Consider the following 26,680-nt stretch of genomic DNA (forward strand, 5'->3'; position numbering starts at 1 on the left):
TATTCAGGAGTGGAGTCTAAAAGACGGCTTGTGACTAGTGGTGTGCCGCAGGGCTCTGTTCTTGGACCACTGCTTTTCAATTTGTTCATCAATGATATAGGAAAGGATTTGAGAGGAAGTGTTCACTTGTTTGCTGATGATGCAAAGTTGGGTACAGCAATTGTGAGTGCACAGGATGTCAAAATTTTACAGGATGATTTGGATAGTTTGGAGGACTGAGCTAGAAAAAATGGATGTCAATTTAATGTGGCAAAGTGTAAGGTTTATGCACTTTGGGGTGAAAATAATAGCAGCAGTATATCACATTGGTGGAACCGTACTCCAGGAGATTGATGAGGCCAGGGATTTGGGAGTGTTGGTAGATAGGGAATTGAAGTTTAGGGGGCACATTGCAAAAGTGACTAAATCAGCTCATCAAATCACTTGGCTTCTGAAAAATACTTTAACATGCAGAGACAAACAAGTTGTTGTTCCTCTGTATCAAGCCTTGATAAGACCCCATCTGGACTACTGTGCCCAGTTATGGGCACCAGGGTTTCTTTGTGATGGGGAGGAAGTGGAGAGGATCCAGAGACGAGTGACCAAGATGATAGCAAGTCTGTGGAATGAACCTTATGAGAATAGGTTGAAGATTTGTGGGTTGCAGGGATTGGACGATAGGCGAAGGAGGGGTGATATGATTGAGACATTCAAATTACTGAAGGGTTTCTGTAAGATTGATCCAGAAGATATTTTTGAAAATATGACTGGTGGTGGTGGGAGGACTAGGGGCCATGCATGGAAGCTGGGCAAGGGCGTGGTTGACAAGGGTGTTAGAGCTAGGTTTTTTACTTGGAGAGTGGTGAATGAGTGGAATAAGCTTCCAGAGTCTGTTGTGGGTGCTACGACCGTGAATGAGTTCAAGGCAAGGTATGATAGATACCGTGTCAATGTCGAATAGTTGTTCTTGACATGATGTTAGGGCCTCCCTCGATGAGTCTGTCGACTCCTTGGAGTTGCCCAGAACAATGATGATAATAATAATAATGATAATGTCTCAGATAAATTACATACATATGATTATTACAGATGATTATTAGACATTTTTTTGCATGTTTACACATTATATATAAAATAACAATTTTTCTATTTTCATCGTATAGAGTATTTACATATTTATAATTAATGCATATTATACTTGATGCTCTGTACATTATACTGTACGCAGTTTAAGGCACATTATTTCTTTTCAAAAAAAAATATACTATTTTTTTATATCTGTATCTTCATTATTATTATACACTGTACTGACTGTTTTGTTACATAATTTGCAGTCTTTGATTATGAGGATTATGTGTCGATCAATGAGGCAAATTAATCCCACCTACTTCGAAGCTTGGGTTAGCTTTTATGAAGAGAGTGGGATTAGCCTTCACTATTTATGTTGTTATTACTGTTTATGGATGGGATATAGGCATTGAATGCTGGCGATTTGTGATGTTTATATTAGTATTACCCATGCTACTGGCCAGGACGTATATATATGACCATATTACCATGGATGCGAAGTGCATATTAGAATTGTAATACCATTGATTAAAATTATTTAAATTAAGGGGATATTAAATCCCACATTGTTTTAAAACCGAATAAGAAACTCAAAGATCAGAATCAAAGAGTTTCAAGCCGAATATACAGTAACTATAAACGTATTGGCGACTACTAGCGTAAGTTAAAGCACGTAGTTCAAGTATGTAGTACAAACTAGGGCAACTCGTTGCAAAGGTGGAGAAAGTTCTGATCGCTATTCTTAGTATTTTCCATAATGTAAAACCCATTTCCTAGGAGATGTATGATGTTATACATTATGGTGGGAGGTCAGTACCCAAACCAGTTTCGATCTTTATTGAAATCTCATCAGTGAGTAGTTAGACCAAAGTATAATACTAAAGGAATAGCGAAAAGAACTTATATACTCTGCTATAGGAGTTGTCAAAACGTTGCACCCACAAATTATTTAAAGTAAAGAGCCAATAGGCTTCATTTCAGCAATGTAAAACATTATTTAAATTAAGGGGATATTAAATCCCACATTGTTTTAAAACCGAATAAGAAACTCAAAGATCGGAATCAAAGAGTTTCATGCCGAATATATAGTAACTATAAATGTATTGGCGACTACTAGCATAAGCTAAAGCATCGCCGAAATGAAGCCTATTGGCTCTTTTTAATTTAAATAATTTTTGGTTGCACCTTTTTGACAACTCATATAGCAGAGTATATAAGTTCTTTTCACTATACCCTTAGTATTATACTTTGGTCTAGCTACTCACTAATGAGATCTCAATAAAGATCGAAACCGGTCTGGGTAGTGACCTCCCACCATAATGTATAACATCATACATCTCCTAGGAGATGGGTTTTACATTATGAAAAATACTAAGAAGAGCGATCAGAACTTTCTCTACCTTTGCAACAAGTTGCCCTAGTTTGTACTATGTACTTGAACTACGTGCTTTAGCTTACGAATATATAGTAACTCTAAATGTATTGTCGATACATTTAGAGTTACTATATATTCGGCATGAAATTCTTTGATTCCAATCTTTGAGTTTCTTATTCGGTTTTAAAACAATGTGGGATTTAATATCCCCTTAATTTAAATAATGTTTTACATCGGCGAAATGAAGCCTATTGGCTCTTTACTTTAAATAAGTAATACCATTGATTTTACATTGAAATTTATAATGGATACGAAGCTTTTGAGGATGCGTATTTGATCTTTAATGGCCAGTAAGGTGGTTAAAGGTATATTAACTTTGTTGGTATATTTTCCAGAGTTCCTGTTTTAATGTTCTGTAGTTGTCTATGTGTTTTAAATTTCTTGGTAGTTGAGTTGTTGAGTAGCGTGGGTATCTGATGTGATCTCACTAAAGAACCATATGAGTTATTGAAGGGTGTAGGGATGTAGAGAGTTGTTGTGGGTCGTGTTATACAATATGTGTTTCTGTTGTTTCGATAGGCAATGTTGAAGTAATTCCTTAGTAATATTATGTGATGTTTCAGATTTTTAAGGCTCAGGATTCTGTGTGTTGCCATGTGCTGGTCGGATATTGGCTGTTGCATATAAGGTGTCCAAATGAATGTTGACACAATTTTCCTATGTACTATTTCTAATTTTGTTAGGTCGCTGTTTGATGTGTTTGCATAGACTGTTATACCATATCTGAGTAAGGATTTGCAGATACCGTAATATAGGAGTTTTTTTATGTTAGATGGAATAATGTCTTTTACTTGGAAGAGTTTCGCTGCGATGATGCGGAGTTTGGTATGTAGGTATTCTATATGTTTTGTACATTTAAGGTGGCAATCTATGTAAAGACTAAGGTATTTTACATGTGTTACAGGTTTGATTTTGGGACATTGGCAGGTTTTTTGTTGTTAATGCAGCAGCATGTGTGACAGTGTATCGAAAGCAGTGCAGGGCGCATGATTCTCGGGTTGTATTAATAATATGTTATTATTAACATCTCGGTTTTGGTAGAAGTATGTTGTGATTTCATTTAGGTATTGTTGTGCTTTGGAGAGTGCCATGTTGATGTCTGTGTGGATTGCTAGTAGTGCAGTGTCATATGCGTACTGAAATATTTGACTTCTTATGGCCAGGTTATGAACATCGTTAATGTATATGTTGAACAGAGTGGATGATAATATGGTGCCTTGAGGGACACCATGTTTTATTTCTATACCTCAGCTGTGACATGTACCTATTTTTGTTACTTGTGTTCTGTTTGAGAGATAGTGCCTGAACCAGGTATGCAGTGTTCCTCTTATACCTATTGAGTATAGTTTGGTGAATACTTATTCAAGTGTATCAAATGCTTTGGTTAAGTCAAGCAGTATAAGGATGGCATACTTGTTTTTGTCGAGAGCTTTGTTTATTGCATCGGCGATATCTTCTAATAAAGTGATGGTGCTTTTGTTTTCTGAAAGCCGGATTGGTTTTGTGAGATGATGTTGTACTTCTGTAGTCTGGTGTGTGTTATATTTTCTAGAAATGCCTTCATAATGAATGAGTTTAAAGAGAGGTATGATAGGTATTATGTGCATAAGGGGTAGTTCACAATGAGTCTTCTGACTTACTGGAAGTACCATATAATAATAATAATAATAATAATAATTAATAATAATAATAATATCCAAATATGCAATTTCCATTTTCTCAAGGTATATAAGCTTGAGAAATATATGTAATTTTTCAATATTAATAATAATAATATATTTATTTATTTATTTAATAAAAAATGAAATATGTGCAAAAATATATATTATGCAAAACAATCAGGGTGCTAATAATTAATATAAAGATACATTTAACTTACTTCACATTTACACCACAGGCAGGGATGAGTGGGACTAGTAAAATTCTGTCCATTTGAGTAATGTTTTCCTTCAAAATAGCAATCTAAAAAGAAAAAGTTTGATGTATAGATTCTGATGGTTTTGTCTGAGAATGGTAAAATGTTTCAAAGGGTAACTGCTGGTTTGTACATGTGGTGACTTCTGACCCTTTATTCACTTTTTTTTATGGGAATTATGTAATTCATAATGGAATAAACAACATAATACTAATTCATTATTAGTAGACAAACATGGTGGTCGGTTACATGCAGTCCATGGACATACCAAAACAATCCAGAAGACAAGCGATTTTCAAAATTCATTCTTAAAGTAGAGGAACTATGCAGAAAATTAAATATAAATAAGTAGAATCGCTTTAATAATTAATGAAGATATTAAAAGAAGTGTATTAGTACTATTATTATCATCACACCTCCATGGAGTCAAAAGGACTCATCATGTGTGGTCCCACTGTCAACACATATAACATCTTGCTGTGCCTTAAATGAATTCACCATTTCACAATGAATTCCCGTTAGTTATGAGGATTGGCTGAGAGAATGTGGACTGCAGAGTTTGGTGGATAGAAGAAGGAGAGGTGATATGATTGAGACTTTTAAACTGTTGAAAGGTGGTTACAGGGCTGACAATGGAGAGTTCTTTCGCTTGGTTGGATAGCAGGAAGGAGTGATGACAAGGGGCCATCCCTGGAAGTTATGAAAGGAAACTGTGAGCAAGAGGGTGAGGAGTGGTTTCTTTTCATGGAGGGTGGTTGCACCATGGAATGCATTGCCTGATGGAGTGGTGAGAGTGACAACAGTCAATGAGTTTAAGGAGTGGTATGATAGACTTTGTGTTTCCTAGGGGGGGGGGGGTGAACCTCCCCTCAATAAGTCTTGAGAGACTTGGTGTTTCTTAGAAAGGACCTCCCACGATGAGCCTTTTGACTCCATGGAGGCCTGGATAATAATAATAATAATAAAAATAATAATAATTTCTGTACTCACCTTTTCTCCTCAACGTTATGGTTGGTGGAGAAGCAATATGCTACTTTACCTAGGGAATAATGATTATGGAACAAGCTAGTTTCCCGTTGCCTTCCTTACATGTGGGACCGTTTGAGGGATGAAAAACCTGAGTTTCCAAGAGAAAAAATCCTCCACCTCTGTGTGAGACCAGCTAACTCATTGGCTGAAAAGACCTGATAAAGGTTCCTCGCATCATGGATGGGAATCGAACCCAGTTCTTTCCAATCAAAGGGCTTTGTCTATATTGACTGAGCCATGGAGGTTCCCATACTCACCACTCTCATGTAATACATCACCTACCTTCTATGCAGTAAACCTACTTTTCCCCCACTTCACCCTTCTTATACAGCTTCCAGAGATAGAAGCTGCTATAAAAAGGATTCTATGTCTTCCTTTATTCTATGAAAAACATCTTCCAAATTAATTTGATAATTTCCTGGTTTTCAAATCCATGTTTCTTTCTAACCTTCCATAAATGGTATTTTAATTCATTAATTATAAAAATCAAAATTCTCTTCCCATTGCTGACAGGTGGGGTACTGCAAAAAAAGAACCTGTTCTGTTGTAAGTAATGGAATGCCCAATACATTACATAATCTGTTCCAAATATGCAGGGAAAGAGGGCAGGTGTAGGATATATGTTCTACCATTTCCAATAGGTAACAGATGTCACAGATTGGATTTCCAATGTTAAAGGACCTCCATTTGATGGCATTGACTGTAAGGCAGCCAAATGCAATTCTCCAAGAAAGATCTCTAAAGTTAGGGTATTCTCGGAATTTCAATAAGTTACAAAACAAAGTGTTGTTGTCAGTACCCAACTGTGGAAGTTTGTGGTGAAAGAGATTAAAGATTTCTTTATACCAAATTTTACTTTTTTTAGTGGAAAAAGAATGTCAAAGTGGGAGCCAGACCCAGAAGTGATACCAAGGTTGAAGTAATGCAGAAGTCATATTTTAATATACAAAGTAGCTGAAAGGTATCACACCTTATTACTAAAATACTCTGGATTAGAAATAGATGTTGAAAGTCTATCCACTTGTTGATACTATAAATTAAACATGCCAAGAAATAATATTTTTGGTTTAATCCTTTATCCAAGTGTAAGCAAACAAAGTTTGTGCATGAAGTAACTTCATGACTGGACGACTCATATATAGAGGCTAATGACTTCACATCACAAAACCAAGAATATAATTCCTTGGCATCTTAGGTGCGACACCTTTTGGCTACTTGTATATGGAAATATGACTTCTGCATTACTTCAACTTGGTATCAGTTCTGAGTCTGGCTCTCACTCATGAGACCTCAATAAAGGTTTTAGTCTTTTTTCCCACCTGAGATAATGGTACCAATACCTCCAAGGGTGCGAACTCTAGGAACTGCAATTCCAGGATGTGAAGAAGTGAGGTAAATAAGGTTTTAAAAAAAGATAGTTGGTGCTAATAGATTTATTCTTTCACCACAATATGGCAGAGAAAATATTTAATTTTAGTTAAGGATGCGATTATTATTATCATTATTTCTGACACCTCCAAGGAGTCCGAAGACTCATCGCGGGAGGACACCTACAACTGTCCTCTAAATTATTACATTCGAAGGCAGCACAGTTATTCCAGTAATGGTAGGGAGCCAGGTAAAACAGGAAAAATTGAAAGATTCCCAATGGAATATATAGAGAACAGTAATGAAATTCTTATACAGACATTCTCAAAATGGGGTAAAATCAGTAATTACGAAAGAGAAGCAACAATCCAAACTAGTTTTCTGGTGATGCACCTTCACAATGGATATGAAGACCCATATGAAATTTTGTCCACATTGGTACAACCTGAGTTATGGTAAACTATCCAAGAGTACAAAGGCAGTGCCTGCATTGTGGTTAGAATGATCACTTGGGTGGTAACCATCCCAAATCTAAACGTTTCAGTTGCATGGAGATAGGACATATCCTTAATCAGTGTCTCAATCCCTGTCAGAAATGCAAAGTTCTGAACACCACATTAATACCTCCTTTTAGAACTTTTGATGAAAGAGTGGGAGCACTGGTAGAGCCAATTAGAACATCGTGTATATCAGAGAGGCATAATGAAGAGTTACCAGGTCTTCCAGTTCAGTCTAGTAAAGATAGCACTTTTTAACAAACTGTACTTGGTAAAATCACAAAAAGTGTGCGACAAAATCAGCTAGAAATTATCCCCAAAATTCCAGATCTGCAGGAACCACTTTCCCAGTCAAATATATGGAACAACATCAATTGAAATTATCAATAATGAACCTAGTATAACAAAACAGATACAAGACAAAATGCAAAACCATGAAACTGTTCTTCAAGGAGAAACTGGAGAAGAAACAGAAAAGCAAGTAAAAAAACTGAAAGAATTTAATATGCAGACAAGATCATCAAAAAGGAAAGATGAATTAATACAAAAAAAATGAGGATAAAAAAAAATAAAAAAAGGAAGTACATCTAAAAGTAAAAAGAGTAATAAAAAATGTAAAGATGGGGAGGGCTGTGGATCATCAAATGAAAACTGTTCAGGCTCAGAAGATTTTATGGACTATGAGGAACCATCTCATGCTAATATAGGGAAAGCAGCAACAGATACAATTAAAGAAAATAAAATTAATTTACCGATTCAAAGTTTTTTCCCTCAAGTATGATTATCATCTTCATGAAAAGAAAATAACTAGCTTCCAAATCAAGAACAATAGGCATGAAATTTAAATAATGGAAAGCAACTGTAAAAAACTGAAAAACAGTTTACAAAAAGCAGGCTACACAATTGCTCCTTCACAGATTGAAGATCCCATCAGGTTCATCCAAAATTTAGAAGTTCAAGACTTACCAGTGACATGTTATTAATCATAGCATCTTTCTGCATTGCCTCATTAAATGTACGAGGATTCCAAAGGCAAATTAAATAAGTTTTTGTTTCTTCAAGAAACATACATCTGCAGATATAATGATATAAAAAAATTTAACAGATAGCTATCCACTTCTTTCTTATTGGAGCTCTGGAAGATTTAACAGGGCTGGAGTAGGTGTTCTGATTCTTGCTCCCCTCCTTGGGTCATTCTGTAATATCCAAAGGCATGCAGAAGGAAGAGAGACTCTTGACAATAGACTGAATATACTAAGGATCTGTAAAAAGGTTTAAAAATGTTCATGCACAATCCAATGGAACAGTTAGACAAAAATTCTTCAAGGAATTGGAGCCATATTTATACAATGTTAACAAAATCATAGCATTTCATTGTAAGAGAGGTTTCTGTGGTTTAGAAGTTCATAAGGCATATTCCAGTAATTGGACTACATTTTTTTTTATATTAAGCTAAGAGCACAATAAAGAAATAAAACCCGACAAGTTTCGTAAGTCGTTTGACTTACATCTTCAGGGGTAAAAGGTAACTGAAAGTTAAAACAACAACAAAGAGAAATTAGTAGTTCATACTATACAGTTGTAGCCGTCTGGCTGTTTATAAAATTAAAAAATCAGAACACAAATTCAAAGCAGTGCTAAGTTTAAACAATGCTGGATGATGCCACGTTCTGTTGTTCACAATCATAAGCACATTGCAAAAGTGGTTAAATCAGCTCATCAAGTCACTTGATCATTGAAAAATACTTTGACGAGCAGAGACAAGCAAGTTATTGTACCTCTGTACTGAGCCTTAATAAGACCTCATCTCGACTACTGTGCCCAGATTTAGTCACCTAGGTTTCTTCTTGATGGGGAGGAGGTGGAGAGGATCCAGAGGTGAGTGACCAAGATGATAGCGGGTTTATGGAATGAACCTTATGAGAACAGGTTGAAGATTTGTGGATTTCAGAAATTGGTTTGATAGGCGGAAAAGGGGAGATATGATTGAAACATTCAAATTGCTAAAGGGTTTCTATAGGATTAATTCAGAGGATATTTTTGAGAACAGGACTGGTGGTGAGAGAACTAGGGGACACCTATGGAAGCTGGGCAAGAGTGTTATGTTTGTTTAGTAATTTAGCCATCTTGTCTGTAACATTCTTGATATATGGAAGCATGATGGCATTTTTGAAATCTTGTTTCTGTGGAATGCTTGTAGGAGGTGTGTGGAGGATTTTTTTGATAGTCTTGGGTTCACTACCATTTTTTTTGAGGACCTGTGTTAAATATTCCAATTCTTCATTTCTCTATTTTTCTGTGCTGGAAATATTATAAGCTCTGTCCCTCAGGGTTTTTATTACACTTATTTTTTGCGAAGGGTGGTGGTGTGAGGCCGCATTAAGAAATCTTCCTGTGTTGGTGGGTTTTCTATATATTGAGAAAGAAAGTTTATTATCTTTTTCATTGACTTCTAATAGGATGTCAAGAAAAGGAAGTTTTCTAAGTTCTTCTTGTTCTAAAGTAAATTTTATATTCTTATGTAAATTATTCAGGTAATTTTTGAAAGCAGTGAGTTCATTTGTTGTTCCTGGCCAAATGACGAAAATGTCGTCTACATAAAGTAGCCAAATTTTTGTTTTTTATGATAATTGATTAAAGCATTATTTTCAAAATGTTTCATAAATAGGTTAGCTAAAGCCGGAGAGAGGGAAGAGCCCATAGCCAATCCTACTTTTTGTTCCCAAAATTTGTCTCGATACATGAAAAAAGTATTATTTATATAATGTTTATAAAGATCTACGATGTCCAGAGGAAAGAGGTCTTCAAGGAGATTCACAGTTTTGTTTCTTGGAACATTTGTAAATAGGCTGATAACGTCTAAACTTGCTAAGATGTCTGAAGGTCCAATGTAAATATCTTTTACCATCTCAATAAAATATGTACTGTTCTTGATGAAAGAAGATGTTTTTCCTGTGTGAGGTAAAATCATGTTAGTGAGATGTTTTGCTAAATTAGAGGTCAGAGAGTCTCTTCCATCCACTATCGGTCTTAAGCGAATACCTATCTTATGTATTTTTGGTATACCATAAATTCTTGGAACTAATGGGTGTTTTGATTGTAGAGTTCTTTTAAATTCTTCAGTCCAATTAGGCATCTTTTTAATTAGATCATTGGTTTTATTGTGAGCACACCATGTGGGATCTCTGTCTAAAGGTCTATAGGTATTAGAATCTTCAAGAGTTTTCATTTTATTGTTATAATCTTCAGAGTTCAAAACTACTGTTGCATTCCCTTTATCTGCTTTGATTATAATGATATTTTTGTCTGATTTTAGTTCTTTGAGGGATGTGTATTCCGTGTAAGGAAGGTTCCTTTGAGGTAATTTGCTTTGCAATAGTAAAGCTGTGCTCTGTATGCGGATGAGATCTGATGTATCACCAGGTAAATTTCTTATTCCTTTTTCTATTTGAGCCATTATGTCAATTTTTGGTAGAAAACATGGCATTAAGGCAAAGTTGAAACCATTCATGAGTAGATTTTTTTTCGGTTCTTGATAGGACTCTTGAAGAAAGGTTAATAACTGCTTTGGAATAATCTAAGTGTTTTCTTTATTTTTGTTTATCATAAAGAAGTAAGTTAAATTTTTTGATTAAAGTATGCTTCTTCTGGTCAGAAATTGCTGCAGCTTTGTTATATGTGATGATATCTATGTTGTTCCACAGGTTGGAAGGAAGAGATGTGGCTATCTCATCATGTAGAGAAAATGTATCTCGGCTAATTTGTGCTAATTCTGATCTAGTGGCTGAAATTCTTTCTCTCAGAATTGCTAGTTGCATTCTTTGGTAAATTCTGTTAGCTTTATTTGTATGGAATGGATGCTTGATTTGGATGAACTTATAACAAAATCATACCTAAGTTTATCCAAATTATCTTGAAGTTTTGAAGCGATTCATACCGAGAATTTTTCACATACAGCATCAGTATCGTGATGACTAACCGTTCGTCAAAACACACTGTCCCTCTTGACACTAACTCGGCTTCTAATGAAACAAATGTCATAAACAGTTGACACAACACTAATGAAAGGTGCCGCTTTTGACATCAAAAAGATACAACAGGTGGCGCCACTAGTTTCTTCTATTTTCGAAAAGTTCGGTTTCTTTTTGGACAGGGATGTATGTGGAGCTACAAGGTGGATGATTTCAGAACATCACAAGCTGTCTTCCTGAAAATTTTGGGAGACAGCTTGCAGCTATATCATAATCTATCTATGTTCCCTATGCATCTACAGATGCCGTATGGTCAGTCACTCCGATGCTCGGTGATGTGACACACCAGGCCTCGCCATGTAGTCCTGTTGTTTGCTTTTCTAGTGGTCTCAACTCTCTGAAGATCAGTCACTTCACAGACGTCATCCATCCATCTCACTAATGGACTACCCCTTCCTCTTTTTCCAGGAACTTTACCTTCTATTACTGTTCTGAGAAGTCTCCCTTCCATCCTTTCTATGTGTCCAAAATATTTTTTAACTTTCTTCTGTCAATATCCTCAAGGAGCCTTAAAGTTCTACTGATTTTTTCTTACACCCATTCATTTGTATGCCTTTCAATATTGATATCCTCAACAGCCTTCTGTAACACCACATCTCAAAAGCAGATATCCATTTCTTATCTGACTTCTTTAGGTTCCAAGTCTCACATCCATTAATTGCAGTTGGAAAAACAACTGCATACAAAATCCTCAACTTTGCTCCCATGGAGATAGATCCATCCTTTCAGATTTTAGACAGGGCTCTGACTGTTGTTTTACCATTCCTAACCTTTTTCTGATGTCTTCCGAATAGTAATTCTTCAGATTAATACTGGATTGCAGGTACTCAAACTCACTGACTTCCTCAATTCGTTCTCCATTAAGGTACACTTGTTTCTCAAGAGCTTCTCTATTTGTATTTCCTTTGAGAACCATAATCTTTGTCTTGCTAGGATTGAGTTGAAGACTTCTGTTATTACTGATCTTGTTAACTTTGTCAAGAATTAGTCCTAGTTCTTCCATGTCATTACAAAGGAGTACTGTATAATCAACATACCTCAGATTACTGATCAATCTACCTCCTATCCTAATTCCTGTTCTGAGCTCATCCAATGCTTCACGCATGATGTCCTCCGCATAAAAGTAAACTCCTTTTCCAACTTGAAGCCAGTCAGTCAATCCAACACCTGTTCTTACTATGGTTTTTTGCTCCCTATACAAGTTGGCTATCAACCTGATGGTGTGTTGTGGAAAACCCATTCTTTTCATTAATTCCCACAGTTTCACATACTCAACACAGTCAAAAGCTTTAGAATAGTCTAAGAAACACATTACCAGAAGTCCGAATTCTTTATATTGGGTTGGCAAATAAGTTCGTTCGGTTTATGCATACAAGTTTATGCCGCTTTGCCTGTCGCTATTGTTGTGATACTGCGCAACACTATTGTGCAATTGAAAGGCGACATTTCACTTAACCTTTTGGTGAATTTTCATTCAGCCTACTTCAGTCGCGTGTGTAACATATTTTTAGAAATGGAAGGAAATAATGCACATTACCGGCAAATTTTCTTTTTTATTTCAAAAAAGGCAAATGAGCTGCGGAGGCACATAAAAAATATGCAGCGTATATGGGGATGGTATTTTAACAGAACGCGTATGCCAAAAGTGGTTTGCCAAATTCCGTTCTGGAGATTTCGACCTCAGTGATGCACTTCCGGCCGCCCGACCGCCCGACCGAGGTTGATTTGAGTGTTGTGAAGGATATCGTCGACAAAAATCCATCACAAACAGTGCGGGAGATTGCTGCAGTACTTAAATGCGTTGAAAACCATTTGCACAAGCTGGGATGTTTGAGTGCCGCATGAATTGACTGAGGCCAATATGACTGATCGCATATACATCTGTGATTCGCTGCGACATCGCCAATAAAACGACCCATTTTTGAAGCAGATGATTACGGGAGATGAAAAATGGATCATGTATGATAATGTGGTACATAAAAGATCATGAGGGCACAAGAGCAAACAACCTCGAAAGTGGGATTGCACCCAAAGAAGATTATGCTCTCTGTGTGGTGGGATTATAAAGGTGTTGTCCACTACAATGTGTTACCGTCAGGCAGAACGATTCATTCAACTGTCCATTGCTCACAGTTAACGTGACTGGCTTGTGCAATTAGTCAAAACGTCCTGAACTGGCAAATCGTAAAGGAGTTGTCTTTCACCAAGACAACGCCAGACTCCACACATCGTTAACAACCCGGGGTAAATTGTTACGTCTTGGCTAGGATGTTTTGCAGCATCCTCCATATTCACCAAACCTGGCACCTTCTGATTACCACTTATTCCGATTGTTGCAGAATTCTCTGAACGGGAAAACCTTCACTAATGAGGAGGCTGTCAAAAGACACCTGGATCAGTTTTTCACTAGTAAACCTCAGGAGTTCTATGAACATGGCATAATGAAGTTGGTGGGCAAATGGCAAGAGATCATTCATAAAGAGGGTCAATATATAACTGACTAGTATGTATTATATATATTAAATAAAATGTGTTTCATTCCACTCTGAAAAACTGAACAAACTTATTTGCCAACCCTTTTTCTATGATCTGTCTAAGGCAAAGGATCTGATCTATGGTGCTCTTACCTTTCCTAAAACATGCTTGTTCCTTGGGAATCTCTGCCTCAACTTTGGCCTCAATTCCATTTAGCATGATATTCAATAAAATTTAACTTACATGAGATATTAAACTAATAGTATAATTCTTGCACGCCTTCATGTCACCTTTCTTATGTAGTGGTATGAAAACTGACTTCTTCCAATCTCTAGGCCATGATCCTGTCTCCCATATCCTTGGAATCAATCTATGAAACACTCTTATGCCTCCGTCCCCTGTGGTCTTAATTAACTCTGCTGGGATTTCATCTGCACCTGGGTCCTTACTGAGTTAAGCTGCTTAACTGCTCTTTCAACTTCATGCCTAAGTGGAGGACTTTCCAAATCAAAATTTTCCTGGTGAGAGAGCTCCACATATTCTTTATCCACTCTGCTGTACAGTTCCTCACAGTATTTTTCCATCTGTTTTTTATTTCCAACTCTTCTGTTAGTAATGCTCCATTCCTGTCTTTGATGACATTCGATTTAGGCTTAAATGTGCTGTAAGTCACGAACTAAATAAAATATCCTTTTATAATTGTGCCTTCTCATCTGGAACTCTATTTCTTCACATTTATTAGTATAGAACTTTTCCTTGTCCTGCTTGATGCCTCTTCTGAATTCTCTATGTAATCTCGTGTATTCTTCAGTCCCTGTATCTCTTTGTTTTTCCAACCGCCTTCTTTTGATTAGTTCCCATGTTGAATCTGATATCCATGGGTCTCTTGGTCTTCTTAATGGGCCAAGATACTTCTCCGCTGTAACCTGTATTATCACCTTGACTCCTTCCCAAAGCATTTCTGATGAGTTCTCTTCATTGGTCTCCAAAAAATTATCCAAACGAGTTGATGTTTCTAATGTGAATCCACTAGGAATTACTCTAACATCCAATCTAGTGGGATGTGCCTGACCTGGAAGTTCTCGGAATCTTAGTCTTACTTTGGCTCTTACTAGCTGATGGTCTATACCACAATCTGCTCCAGGACAAGTATTCAATCAGAGATGCTTGTCTTCCATTGCTGGAATGCCAGGATGTAATCAATCTGGTGCCTTGACCTATCAATGTTAGATGTCCAAGTATAGGTTCATCGTGGATGTTTCTGGAAGCAGGTATTGGTAATAACTAATCTTTTAGCATGGGCAAATTCTAACAGTCTTTCACCACGGGTGTTACATTTACCCAGACCAAACATGCCACACTCTGGCCTGACTCTCATACTCTTACCCACTTTTGCATTTAAGTCCCTTAAGATGTACAATATGTCTCTCCTTAGTAGGCAGTCCAAAATAGTTTGTAAGTTTTCATAGAATTTCCTCACTCTCTTCTTCAAGCCTATCCGTGTGGGTGCATAAACTACATAACTGATACACTGGTAGGCTGAGCCTTAAGTCAAATAGAAAGTATCCTATCATTAATGGGGTTATAACCAAGAAGGCTTCTTGCCTGAGCTGTTTTCAGTATTACAGCTATTCCATGATGTTTTGAGTCACCACCTGAGTAAATAACTAGCTTACCATCCTGTCTTTTGAAGTGACCTTCTCCATTCCATCTGGTCTCTGTAATTCCCAGGATGTCAATTTTATACCTATTCATCTCTTTACAGACAATCTCAAGAGTACCCATCTGTAGACCCCAAACATTCCATTTGCCTATGTAAAATTCCCTTCTGAGATTAATCTTATACCTTCTGTGTTGCTCATTCACAGTATCACTGACTTTTGATGGAGACTATAATAACTTCTCGAATAGGACCCTCTGCCTAATCTCTGAACACGCACGGCTCTGATTATTCTGCATGACTGCTGATGCAGCATGAGATGTGTTATAAGGTACAACGATATTAGCATTTTGGAGTGAAGTCACCGCAAGAAGAAAGTGGTGGGGTTGCAGAGGCCCTTTCCACATAAGATGAAATAGCAAAATAGGAAAGATTCACCCCTAACTCTCGAATACTCTAATAACATTGGGGATCAGACCAAACTATATCATTAGATAAGGAATTCGGTGGAAAGATCGATGATTTAAATTTGTATATTAATTCTGTATACAAGAAGCTGCAAGGCCTATAAATAATAAATGATTTTTTATATTGTGGTTTAGGCCAATAAGAATACAATTTGGTCGGCTAAATCCCAAATTGCCTGCCCATCCACGTTTGTTCAGTATCCAGGTAGATACCTAACAAGATGCACCACGAGAAAGCGAGGATTGGACATTAGATCAGAAGCCCTGGTCAGTTCTCTGCATTCCTTTAAAAGCTATGTGGAGGTCTCCTCTTAGTTATACAGCTTTGACCCTTAAGTACCCCTTATTAAATGAATGCTTCATAATTATCGAGAAACATCAAAGGAAAAAGGTAGTGCAAGCTAAGGTGACTTTGTTGTCGTGAACTGTATTCTCATAAACTCTCTGGTCAAATTTCTGAAACTTTCAAACTTTCTCTTGATATTCTCTTGAAGAATTGAAGGTCCTTATGGAATACTTCATGGGATAAGGCTGTTTCACAGAACTGAGGTAGACCGAATGAAAAATGAATGACAGCGGTAGCAGGTTCAGTGAGTTAGCAGTTCAAAGCAGTTTTCATTCTATAAAAGGAAGTTGGGCAGCTGTTGCTTGTGCTTCAGAAATCAGGAGCATAATGGATGCTAGTTCCGCTGAACATTGCCCATGGAAATAGCTGCAGTAGAGACATAATGCAGAAATTGACCATCCATGAGAGAGTGGCTGAAGAGAGTCTGTGTGAGAAGGATCATCAGTCAAACAATCTGCTCTCTCCTGAACAACATACAGAATTATTATTATTATACTTATTATTAACATTTGACCTCCATGGAGTCAGAGACTCATCATGGGAGGTACACACTATTGAACACAATGCTCATCCAACTGTGCCTTAAACTAATTCAATGTGTCTACACCCACAACACACTCAGGCAATGCATTCCACTCACCAACTACTCTCCATGCAAAGAACCTATCCCTCACTCCTCTGCTCACACCCCTCCTTATACAGTTTCCAGCGAATTTTAAGAGAGTTTTCAGGTGCACCAGGTGAATAACACTTAATATATGGGTTAATAATATAGATATTTTGATTTTAAATCAATTGACTTCAGTACATAATTTAAATTATTAAAAATAATCAACGACTATTTCTTATTTTTCATAATATTACCAAATATTTTCTGCCATTCAATGACATATAAAGAAGACTGACAGACATAGAGAGAGAGAGAGAGAGAGAGATAAGGAAGTGTTATCAAAAAAAAAAAAGAAAATATATATATATATATATGTATATATAATATACTTTTAAGATCCTGGCAAAAATAAATGTTTTAATTTATTTCATTTTATTATTACTCCAATAGCAATTTTCTGTGATTTTAACATTATATGATGCAAAATCTTACCAGAACACTCTCTGCAGCAGGACAATGTAATGGGATGAAGACAGTTAATTTCTTGACAAACTTTGGGCTGGCACACCACATGTGGATAATTACAATGACAAATCTGACAAGAATTAAGAGGATCAGTAAACTTTTCCCCATCCACATACACCTGATTCACATATACACAATCTAGAAAGGAAAATTTCTCACTGAATTACTATTTTTTTTAAACATAAACCACATTTGCATTAATATATTTATTTTTATTAAATATTCAAGCAATTAGACATTACTGATTTTACATTCCATTAATCATTAATGGAATGTATTAGTGATATCAGTGTAATTAGTGAACAAATCCTAGATTCCATTAATCATTAATATAATATTGAGTTTGTGAATTAATTTTTGGTGCTCCATATCATACTGCTACTTTCTGTACTATGGAATTATTTTTTAATTTTATTTTAATATATTGATCTCTTTCCCTTACACACACACACACACACATAGAAGGTCATAGAAATCTCTAATGCTGTTAGACAAGTACTTAAGGAGAAAGGATTCTTTTAAAAAGTTTCTTGAACAGTTGAAGATTTATTCATTGGGAAAAAACAAAAAAACAGTATGAAGAAAGCTGTTCCAAAGAATGGTGGTAGATAAAATGAAAGAAGGAGAAAAGATGTGAAATTTTGGTTCAATATACTTGGAGTTGGAGTTTGAGGCCAGTTCATGAAAGTACCTATGAAAAAGGTCTAATGTAGAAAGAGAGCACCTATAACACAATGACTGAAGGGGCTCCATTTAGTTATTGTGAGAGAGGCCACTTATTAGGAAGATTGCCATCTTCTGAATACAGTCAAGAATTCTTAAGGCAGTTTGGGATGTACCATCCCAAATGTGAGAGAATATCTACTAAGGTAGGTTGGATGTGGGATTTATAAAGTTGAGCAGGAAAGAAGCAATGAACGAAAAAGAATACCAAATTTCTTAGAGGCTACAGATGTAAAATATTTATGTCAGGAAAAGCTGGATGTGAAAGCCAGCCCAAGAAGAGAAAAATGATTTTAACAGGAAATCAGAACACTGTCAAAAGTAAGAGGAAGCAAAGTAGGATCTTTCTTCTAAGCAATAAAATAAGACTATATTTTAACACCACTCAAATTCATTAAATTGTCTTCACTCCACTCGAGAAAGGTGAGTAGATTAGTGTTTAAGACTCTGGTTATGATCTTGGAGTTTCAATCATTTGAGCAATACAGGGTTTTTAAATGAAGAATAGGTACGAAGAGTGCTTTCTTCAGAAAAACTATGAACAGGATTTGAAGTTGAGAGAGGGAAAAGGTCATTGATGTATAAAGAAAGAAGAGAATGGGTGAGAGGACAGAACCCTGCAGCACCCCAAAAATGATAAAGAATTATCATTATTATTATTACCTCAGTCAGTATAGATGAAGCCTTTTGGTTGGAAAGACCTGGGTTCGATTCCTGTCAGTGATATGAGGTACCTTTATTTGGTCTCTTTCAATGAAAGATGAGTTAGTCAGTCATATGGAGGTAGGGATTTTTTTCACCTGGAAACTTGGTTTTATGCTTCTACAGACATAGGACACCTCTAGGAAGGAGTAACCAACCTGTTCTGTAGGCTTTTGGTTTCAAATACCTGCACAGTAAAAAGTGTAGGTCTATGCACGAGCGTAAATTAGGACAGGATAGGATTATTATTATTTTACAGCATCTCCATGGAGTCCAGAGACTCATAGTGGAAGGCCCAAATTAACTATTATATAAACACAAATCCTATCATACCTCTCCTTGAATCCATTCACCAGCATTAAATTCACAACCAATTCTGGCAATCCATTCCACTCACCACTCTCAATGCAAAAAATCTGTATGCACATCCTTACACAACTTCCATAGATGGCACCTAGTTCTCTGGCTATTAGTCACTTTTTTCCACCTATCAAATAAACTTTGTAACCCACAAACCTTCAACCTATAACAGACCTGTCACCATCTTGGTTACTCATCTGTGAATCCTTTCCTTTAGTATTACATGGTGATCACCATTCAGTTTACCCAAATTATGGACTCTACAACCGTGTTTCTCGTAGAAAGGCTTATACGTTGATTGCACATGATTACTAAATAATTTAAGGAATTCACATCCTATATTGGAATATAAATTAACATTTATATATACTTCCTATATTTCAGCAACGTTATGTTGCCATCTTCATGGGAACATAAGATTAAGAAACGTGCACACAGGCACTAAAAACAGCAAATAAGCTAGAAGGGAGGAAACTACTGTTTTTCCTAAAGTCCTGATGCTGCCACCTAGCAGGCTATATTAGGTATTCTTGGCCACTGGGCTGAAGTTCTCAAGATGTACATCTCCCAAATTTGTTGTAGTCTCATGCATCCAAATTTGTTGAGGTTTGGCATGTTTCTTAGGGCTGATTCCATGAATAGTCCTTCAAATTTATACTTGCTGAAGTATATTACTGTGGCTTTCTTCCACCATATTCTGTGGCGTGTATTCAGAGCATGGTCTGCAAGCCCAGAGTGGCTATAATGGTGAAACAGGATGTAGTCCTTGTGTTCAGAAATTCTGATGTTTGCTGTTCTGTCTGTTTGGTCAAAGTAGGACAACTTACAGCTGCAAGGGACCTGATAGGTCTAGGGGAAGTGGTTGGTCTTTAGTGGTGCGGATAAGGGATGCCAATTTTCTATATGGTCTGTAACAAGAGGTCAGGTCATGTTTATTCAAGATTTTGGTAATTTTTTCGAGGTGCCACGGATGTAGGGAATGGTGATGGATTTAGAGTAATTTTTTTTGTGAAGGGGGGGGCTGTGGTTTACTGGTTTGGGGGTTGTAGCCATTGGCTGAGAAAGTGTTAAGAATGTGATTTAGTTCAGTGGTTAGGACATTGTCATTTGAACAGATAAGTTTAGTCCTGTTGTATAGTGTCTTAATAACTCCATATTGTTGTGAGAGGGGAGGGTGGGATTGTTGGTGAATGTATCTGCCTGTATGGGTGGGTTTTCTATTAATAGAGAAAACCAAAGTTCCATCAGGCTGGCAGGTGACTAGTATGTCTTGTTAACAAGACAATTGTTATATTAGATTTAGGATCCTGGATTACCTATGGCCCTATTTATAATTAACGCTTAGGGAGAAATTTTTAAGATTTATCTCAACCACCATAGCAGATAAAGTATGTTTGGAAACCTCTAACATTTTAAATTTAAATTATACCTAAAACAATAACCTGCAACCTAACAAAATCAGAATTGACAGCATTGAATCATTAAAATTATATCTGGATATCATAATTACTAGAGCTGACAAAGGCAGTGCCACAGTTATTCTAAATCATGCTACTTATGTGAAAAAAATTAATCTAATAGTCTCAGATAACAGCACCCATCAGCTTGTTAACTATGATCCTACCAATCGAATAAAAAAAGAAAATGGAGAAGCTACTTAAATCAGTCACTACATGGGCCGAAGATACCATTAAAAAATTAATTCCACACTACGCTCCTTTCCCAAGAATTTACAGTCTACCAAAGATTCACAAATAAACACACCACTCCACTCCAGCCGATAGTCGAAGGTATAGACAGCCCCAATTATCACCTAGCCAAGAAATTAGCGTCAACTCAAGGAGTTGGTAGGTCATTCCCCCCTTCTATATTATAAACACACAACACTTTGTAAACAAAATCAAAGACATCACACTGGAAAAAGATGATTTATTAGTCAGTTTTGACATCTCTGCCCTCTTAACAAATCTCCCAATCAATGACACAATCCTTCTATTACAGGACGAATTCCCTTCTGATATCACAGCGCTCTTTGTGCATGTATTACATTCTGGTTATTTTGTATGGCAAAACACTTTCTACCTACAAAACTAAGACACAGCAATGGGCAAACCATTATCTCCTCCTATTGCTAACTTTTACACGGAACATTTTGAGCAACGTGCTCTAGATTCCTCTCTTTTAAAACCCAAAGTCTGGCTTAGATACGTTGACGATATTTTTGCTATCTGGCCCCATGCCTGCCAGGTATTAGACACTTTCCTAAACACCACCCAGCCACCTAAACAAAAAACACAAACACATACAATTCACAACTGAGATCATACTTGTCTTTCCTTCACTGTTTACCAGAAACCGACATATACTGGGCAATATATACACAAAAACTACTACCACCAACCCAACACAAAAACTAGGGGTCATTAATACACTTAAAACAGGGCTTGGAAGATTTGGTCCAATGAACAAGCACTTAAAGATGAATTAAAAGTTATCAGCAATACCTTCCTACAAAATGGTTACAGTCAAAATACTATCAACAAAATTCTGTACAAGACCTCATCTAAAAAAAAAATAAACAAGATTACAATAAAACTGAAACCATTCCATACATTAAAGGGATATCAGACAAAATAAACTGAATACTACAAAAATACAACCATAAAGCTACCTTTAAACCTTTCATTTAAATTTCACATAGTATGCTGAAGAGACGTTCTTCAGCATACTATGTGAAATTTGTGCATCCTATTTCCTGAATATAGAGCAAATTAAAGGTGCAATGAATACAGTATACTCCAGGGTGGGCCAGCAGAGGGAGTGGATCCGATGAGTTGAGTAAGTTCTTTAATTTTGCAGGAGGTTTAAAGGTAGCTTTAATGTTGTATTTTTGTAGTATTCAGTTTATTTTGTCTGATATCCCTTTAATGTATGGAATGGTTTCAGTTTTATTGTAATATTTTATTTTTTTTTTTTTAGATGAGGTCTTGTACAGAATTTTGTTGATAGTATTTTGACTGTAACGATTTTGTAGGAAGGTATTGCTGATAACTTTTAATTCATCTTTAAGTGCTTGTGTATACTCCAGATGATGACCTTAATATGAAGGTTGAAATATTGGGAAATTAAAATAATTATTTATAACACGGTTGTAGAGTTCATAATTTGCATAAAATGATGCAACATAAAAGGAACATAAACAACACATAAATATAATACCAATGGTCAAGCTGATCTTTCTGATCATGCCCTGAGCACTTTACATAGAATTGGCTGGAAAGGCACCTGTTGTTTACATCACACCAAAACATGGTATGAACGTAAATGTAAGGAGGACTGTGAGATTCTCATCAATCATCCTAATTTTAACAATATTGATGGTCTAAAAATTACAAGCATATGGAAGGCACATATTCCACCCACTTAACCGTTCTCCCTAAGAGTTAATTATAAATAGGACCATAGGTAATCCAGAATCCTAAATCTAATATAACAATTGTCATGCTGAATTAGGACATAATTTTTACTGTAATAAAACTATCTATATGAAAGAAGGAGCCTGTGTAGCTCAGTGGATGTGGCGTTTGCCAACCACCGCGCTTGGCCGCACGAAGGAAGACTTGGTTTCGAGTCTAGTCGGCGACTAGAGGAAATTTTTCTAAGCCTTTTTTCGACCGGTTCCCGAGTTAGTCGATCTCTGGCATGGGCAAGCAGGTTTTTCCTCCCGGAAACTCGGGTTTTTCGTCCTGTAAACTCAAGAAAATCGACCGTAGAACCCACATTATTTCAGACATTAAATATATTGTGTTAGGGTTAGGGACCACGAGATGGTGGCACATTTGAGCCGTCTCTCTTCACTGAGTACCACTTAATTAGTGATAGCCTTGGGCCATCTATCTCTGATTGGTACCAGTGGAGATTGAACCGCCCACTCAGTCTCCAAAAGTTAGATAGGGCTAAATGGCCTCGCCTACTCCCCGTATACGGGGAATAAAAAGGCGTTAGCTGATTTTTTTTTTTTTTGATTTTTGAAAGAATGTTTCTCTGATGTTGTCTTAAATAGAATACAGCTTTGATATAGTTAATTTATTTTATTTCATTTCATTTATTTATTGTAATTTTATTTTATATTCACTAGAGGTCAGGGCAGTAGAATAACAGTTGATCAAATCATTGTCTCTTCAGCATACTATGTGAAATGTAATTTAGCTTGTCTCTGTATATATATATATGTGTATACTCCAGATGATGACCTTAATATGAAGGTTGAAATATTGGGAAATTAAAATAATTATTTATAACATGGTTGTAGAGTTCATAATTTGCATAAAATGATGCATAGTTGGGACGAACTATGAGGAGTAGAGAAGATGTTGTGGCCTTACAAGACTTGAATAGACTGAGTGAATGGGAATGAAAGTAGGGATGCCAGTTCAATTTTGGGAAATGTAAGGTTTTAAAATTTGGAAAACAAAGATAGGATGTAGAATTTACTCTTGCTGTGGATGTATTTGTTGGTGGTGGAGGAAATAAGAGATCTTGGGGTAATAAGGAATAAGAAATAAGAGATGGTGGATAAGGGTATGAAATTTAGAGAATATATTGCCAAAGTAGTGATGACAGCACAATGAATTCTGGGAATGATGTGGAGGACACTGATTTGTGGAAGTAAGGAGATTTTTGTTCCATTGTCTAAGGGCTTGATTAGGCCACATATGGACTACTGTGCACAGAGTTGTTCACCTGGTTTTGAAAAGGACGAAGAGATGTTCAAAAGGGTCCAGAGGTGAATGTAGTTTCTGATCTCTGGAATGTTGAATATGAAGAAAGATAGAAAAGATACAATGTACAGAGTCTAGTGGATAAGAGTAAGAGGGGTGATATGATAGAGACATACAAGTTAGTAAGGGGGTTGTTATAGTAGGATTAACATTGAAGAGATATTTCATAAAATGGTGGGAGATTGAAGGAGAACAAGAAGGCATCTCTAGAAGTTATGTAAACCAGCCTGGTTGGCCGAGTGGTTAGGAGGCCTTTTGGCTGGAGAGCGGATATGAGCCCCAGCCAAAAGGCTGTGGGTTAGATTCCCACCATGGGAATGGATGGTTGTGATTTTCTGTGAAAATACTAGTGGTGGTGGGCAGTAGATGGCATTGGTGTAAAAGATGAAAGACTGGTGCAGATGATGATGTAGAGTAGGTGCCCCTCCCTAGACAAGTCTTTGGACTCCTTGGAGGTGTCACATAATAATAATAATAAGGAGGAGGAGGAAGATGTGAGTGACGGGGGGGACTAGGTTTTCTGCATGGAGAGTTGTGAATATTTTGAATGAATTGCCTGAAAGCTTGGTTTCTGCAGAGAATTTGAATGTGTTTAGGGTGTAGTGTGATGAGTTGTGTGCATGACAAAAGGGACCTCTTAAATGAGTCTGCGACTACATGAGGTCTTAGGATAATAATAATCATAATGAAAACTGTTGTGAAACCAATTCTGGATCCTAATTCTCACCAGTCTTGCCAACTTTAACCACAATACCCGATTCACAGATTAACCTATAATTTACTGCTGGACTTCTGTCACCTCCGGTACAATCTTGTCTTCTTTTTCCACTCATTTGGAACTTGACCCATATGTAAGACTCACATTAAACAAATATGTCAAGGCAGATATCAACTCCCTATCATATTCCTTCAGAATATACAGTGATATATCATCAAGTCTCAAGCCTCATAGCCTTCTTAACATCAAGTTTGCTTAATACCTCGTAAACTTCTTTCTCACTCACAGTAAGTCTCTTCTCCTCCTCATGCACTGTTCTCAAACTCTCCATGATGTCACATTTACAAGGAGAAAAACCTTTATAAACTGCTTATTAAATATCTCAACTATATTCTCAGCATAAGTAGTTCTTATACCAATTTCTTCAATCAATGTCATTCTACCATAATTATTCTATTTAATGAAGGAACTCTCTAGGATTTTTTTAGGCTTCATTAGCTCGCTGCTGCTAATACTGAAGCAATGGTACCCTCGCCAACTGAGTCACACTCTTCTTGCCTGTTTTTTGTAATCATCATGGAATTGGTTATTACCACTAGTTTTATGTTCCCTCCATAATGCATTTTACCTCTGTATATCACATAATTAATCTCTTCATTCATTCATTTCACACACCTTATTTAATCTTCTGACCTAGTAATACATTTAAACATTGCTTCTACTAGATAGTTCTTGAATATCACTCAAGCTGCATTGATCTCCTTTCCAGCCAACTCCTCATTCCATGCTACACCTGCAAGCTATCTCCTGGGCTTCTCATAATCACCAGCCTTGTAGTTTCTCATATACCCTTTCCTCACAATCACACAAATCACTTAATAGTCACTCTCACAAACTTGAGCATGATTTGACACCTCATTTATAATAACATCCTGTGAAGAAGAGATCAAATCCAAGGTGCTCAATCCTCACATGCCCTTTATTACTTACTGCCTGAGGTAGTTGTCCATCAAAAAATTGAGAAACTAATTTTCTTTACTTCCATTTGCTATCTCGTCATCCCAGTGTATATTGCCATAATTAAATTCCTCTAATATGATCACTATTTTTCCTATTTGCTTGGCTAATTTGGTCATACATTTCTTAGTCACCATCCTCCACATTATTACCAGGTCTACAGTAATATTCGATTAAGTATTTCATTCAACTCGCCTCTATCTCACACTATACTGACTTAAACCTGCCACTATTTCTCCCTTTTATCTCTAACTTGTATGGACATAATTCTTTTCCTATCATCAATAGCACTCCACCTCCATTTTTATCCTTTCTATCTTCACAAGATACATCATACACTTCCATCTCGATTCCTGTCAAGATGTCATCCTCCAACCAAGTTTCTATTATTCCAACAATTATTGGGTGAGCACACTCAATCACTGTATCTGTTTCATTTTCCTTGTTTCTGATACTTCTAGCATTCATATACAAACATAACAGCTCATTTATGGATTGATAATAAGTTTCACTGATATCACATATTAGATGTGACTTTCCCATACTTTCCTTGTGTTGTTAATCCTTTTTCTCCTTACTCTCCCAGACCCTTCTTCAAATCCATCTGTTCCCTACATCACAGACCATCTCATTTCCCTTCTTTGTCTACACACGAATTCATATCCTCTTTGAGCATCAGTCTTTCTCACACTGTGTTCCCCTGTCCACCATGAGTTTCCCCGTTTCCCTGTTTGTCTTGCACATTTGTTCTCTCATTCCCTACACTCATTCTCCCAACTTCTTTCATAAGCACTTCAATCTCTTTTTCCTTTCTTTCCTACTCTTTCACATTGTTTCTTTCTTGCTCAGATTCATTCTCTGGAATCATTACTCTCCCTTTGAGCTGGCAGCAAGAAGGTCAGGCATGTTTAAATAGTTTGATTTATAATGCCATGTTCCCTTGAATAGTCTCTTGAAATGATACATTTAAAAAT

The 26,680-nt window shown here is 36.6% G+C and overlaps 1 protein-coding gene across 3 annotated transcripts in view; it reads right to left on the bottom strand.

Moving 5' to 3' along the window:
* Positions 1-26,680, bottom strand: part of LOC150093698 (kielin/chordin-like protein) — a 1,333,292-nt gene that overhangs the window by 382,779 nt on the left and 923,833 nt on the right. For all 3 annotated transcript variants that reach the window (XM_090412628.1, XM_090412627.1, XM_090412629.1), the window contains 2 exons: positions 17,373-17,543; positions 4,362-4,444 (listed from right to left, as the gene is read on the bottom strand). In XM_090412628.1, coding sequence (XP_090268754.1) covers positions 4,362-4,444; positions 17,373-17,543 — 254 coding nt within the window. The remainder of the gene's footprint in view (positions 1-4,361; positions 4,445-17,372; positions 17,544-26,680) is intronic.

Source organism: Typopeltis vanoorti, chromosome 23, assembly GCF_054136105.1.
Source record: "Typopeltis vanoorti isolate ZY-2024b chromosome 23, IOZ_Tvanoo_1.0, whole genome shotgun sequence".
Classification (NCBI taxonomy): Eukaryota; Metazoa; Arthropoda; class Arachnida; order Uropygi; family Thelyphonidae; genus Typopeltis; species Typopeltis vanoorti.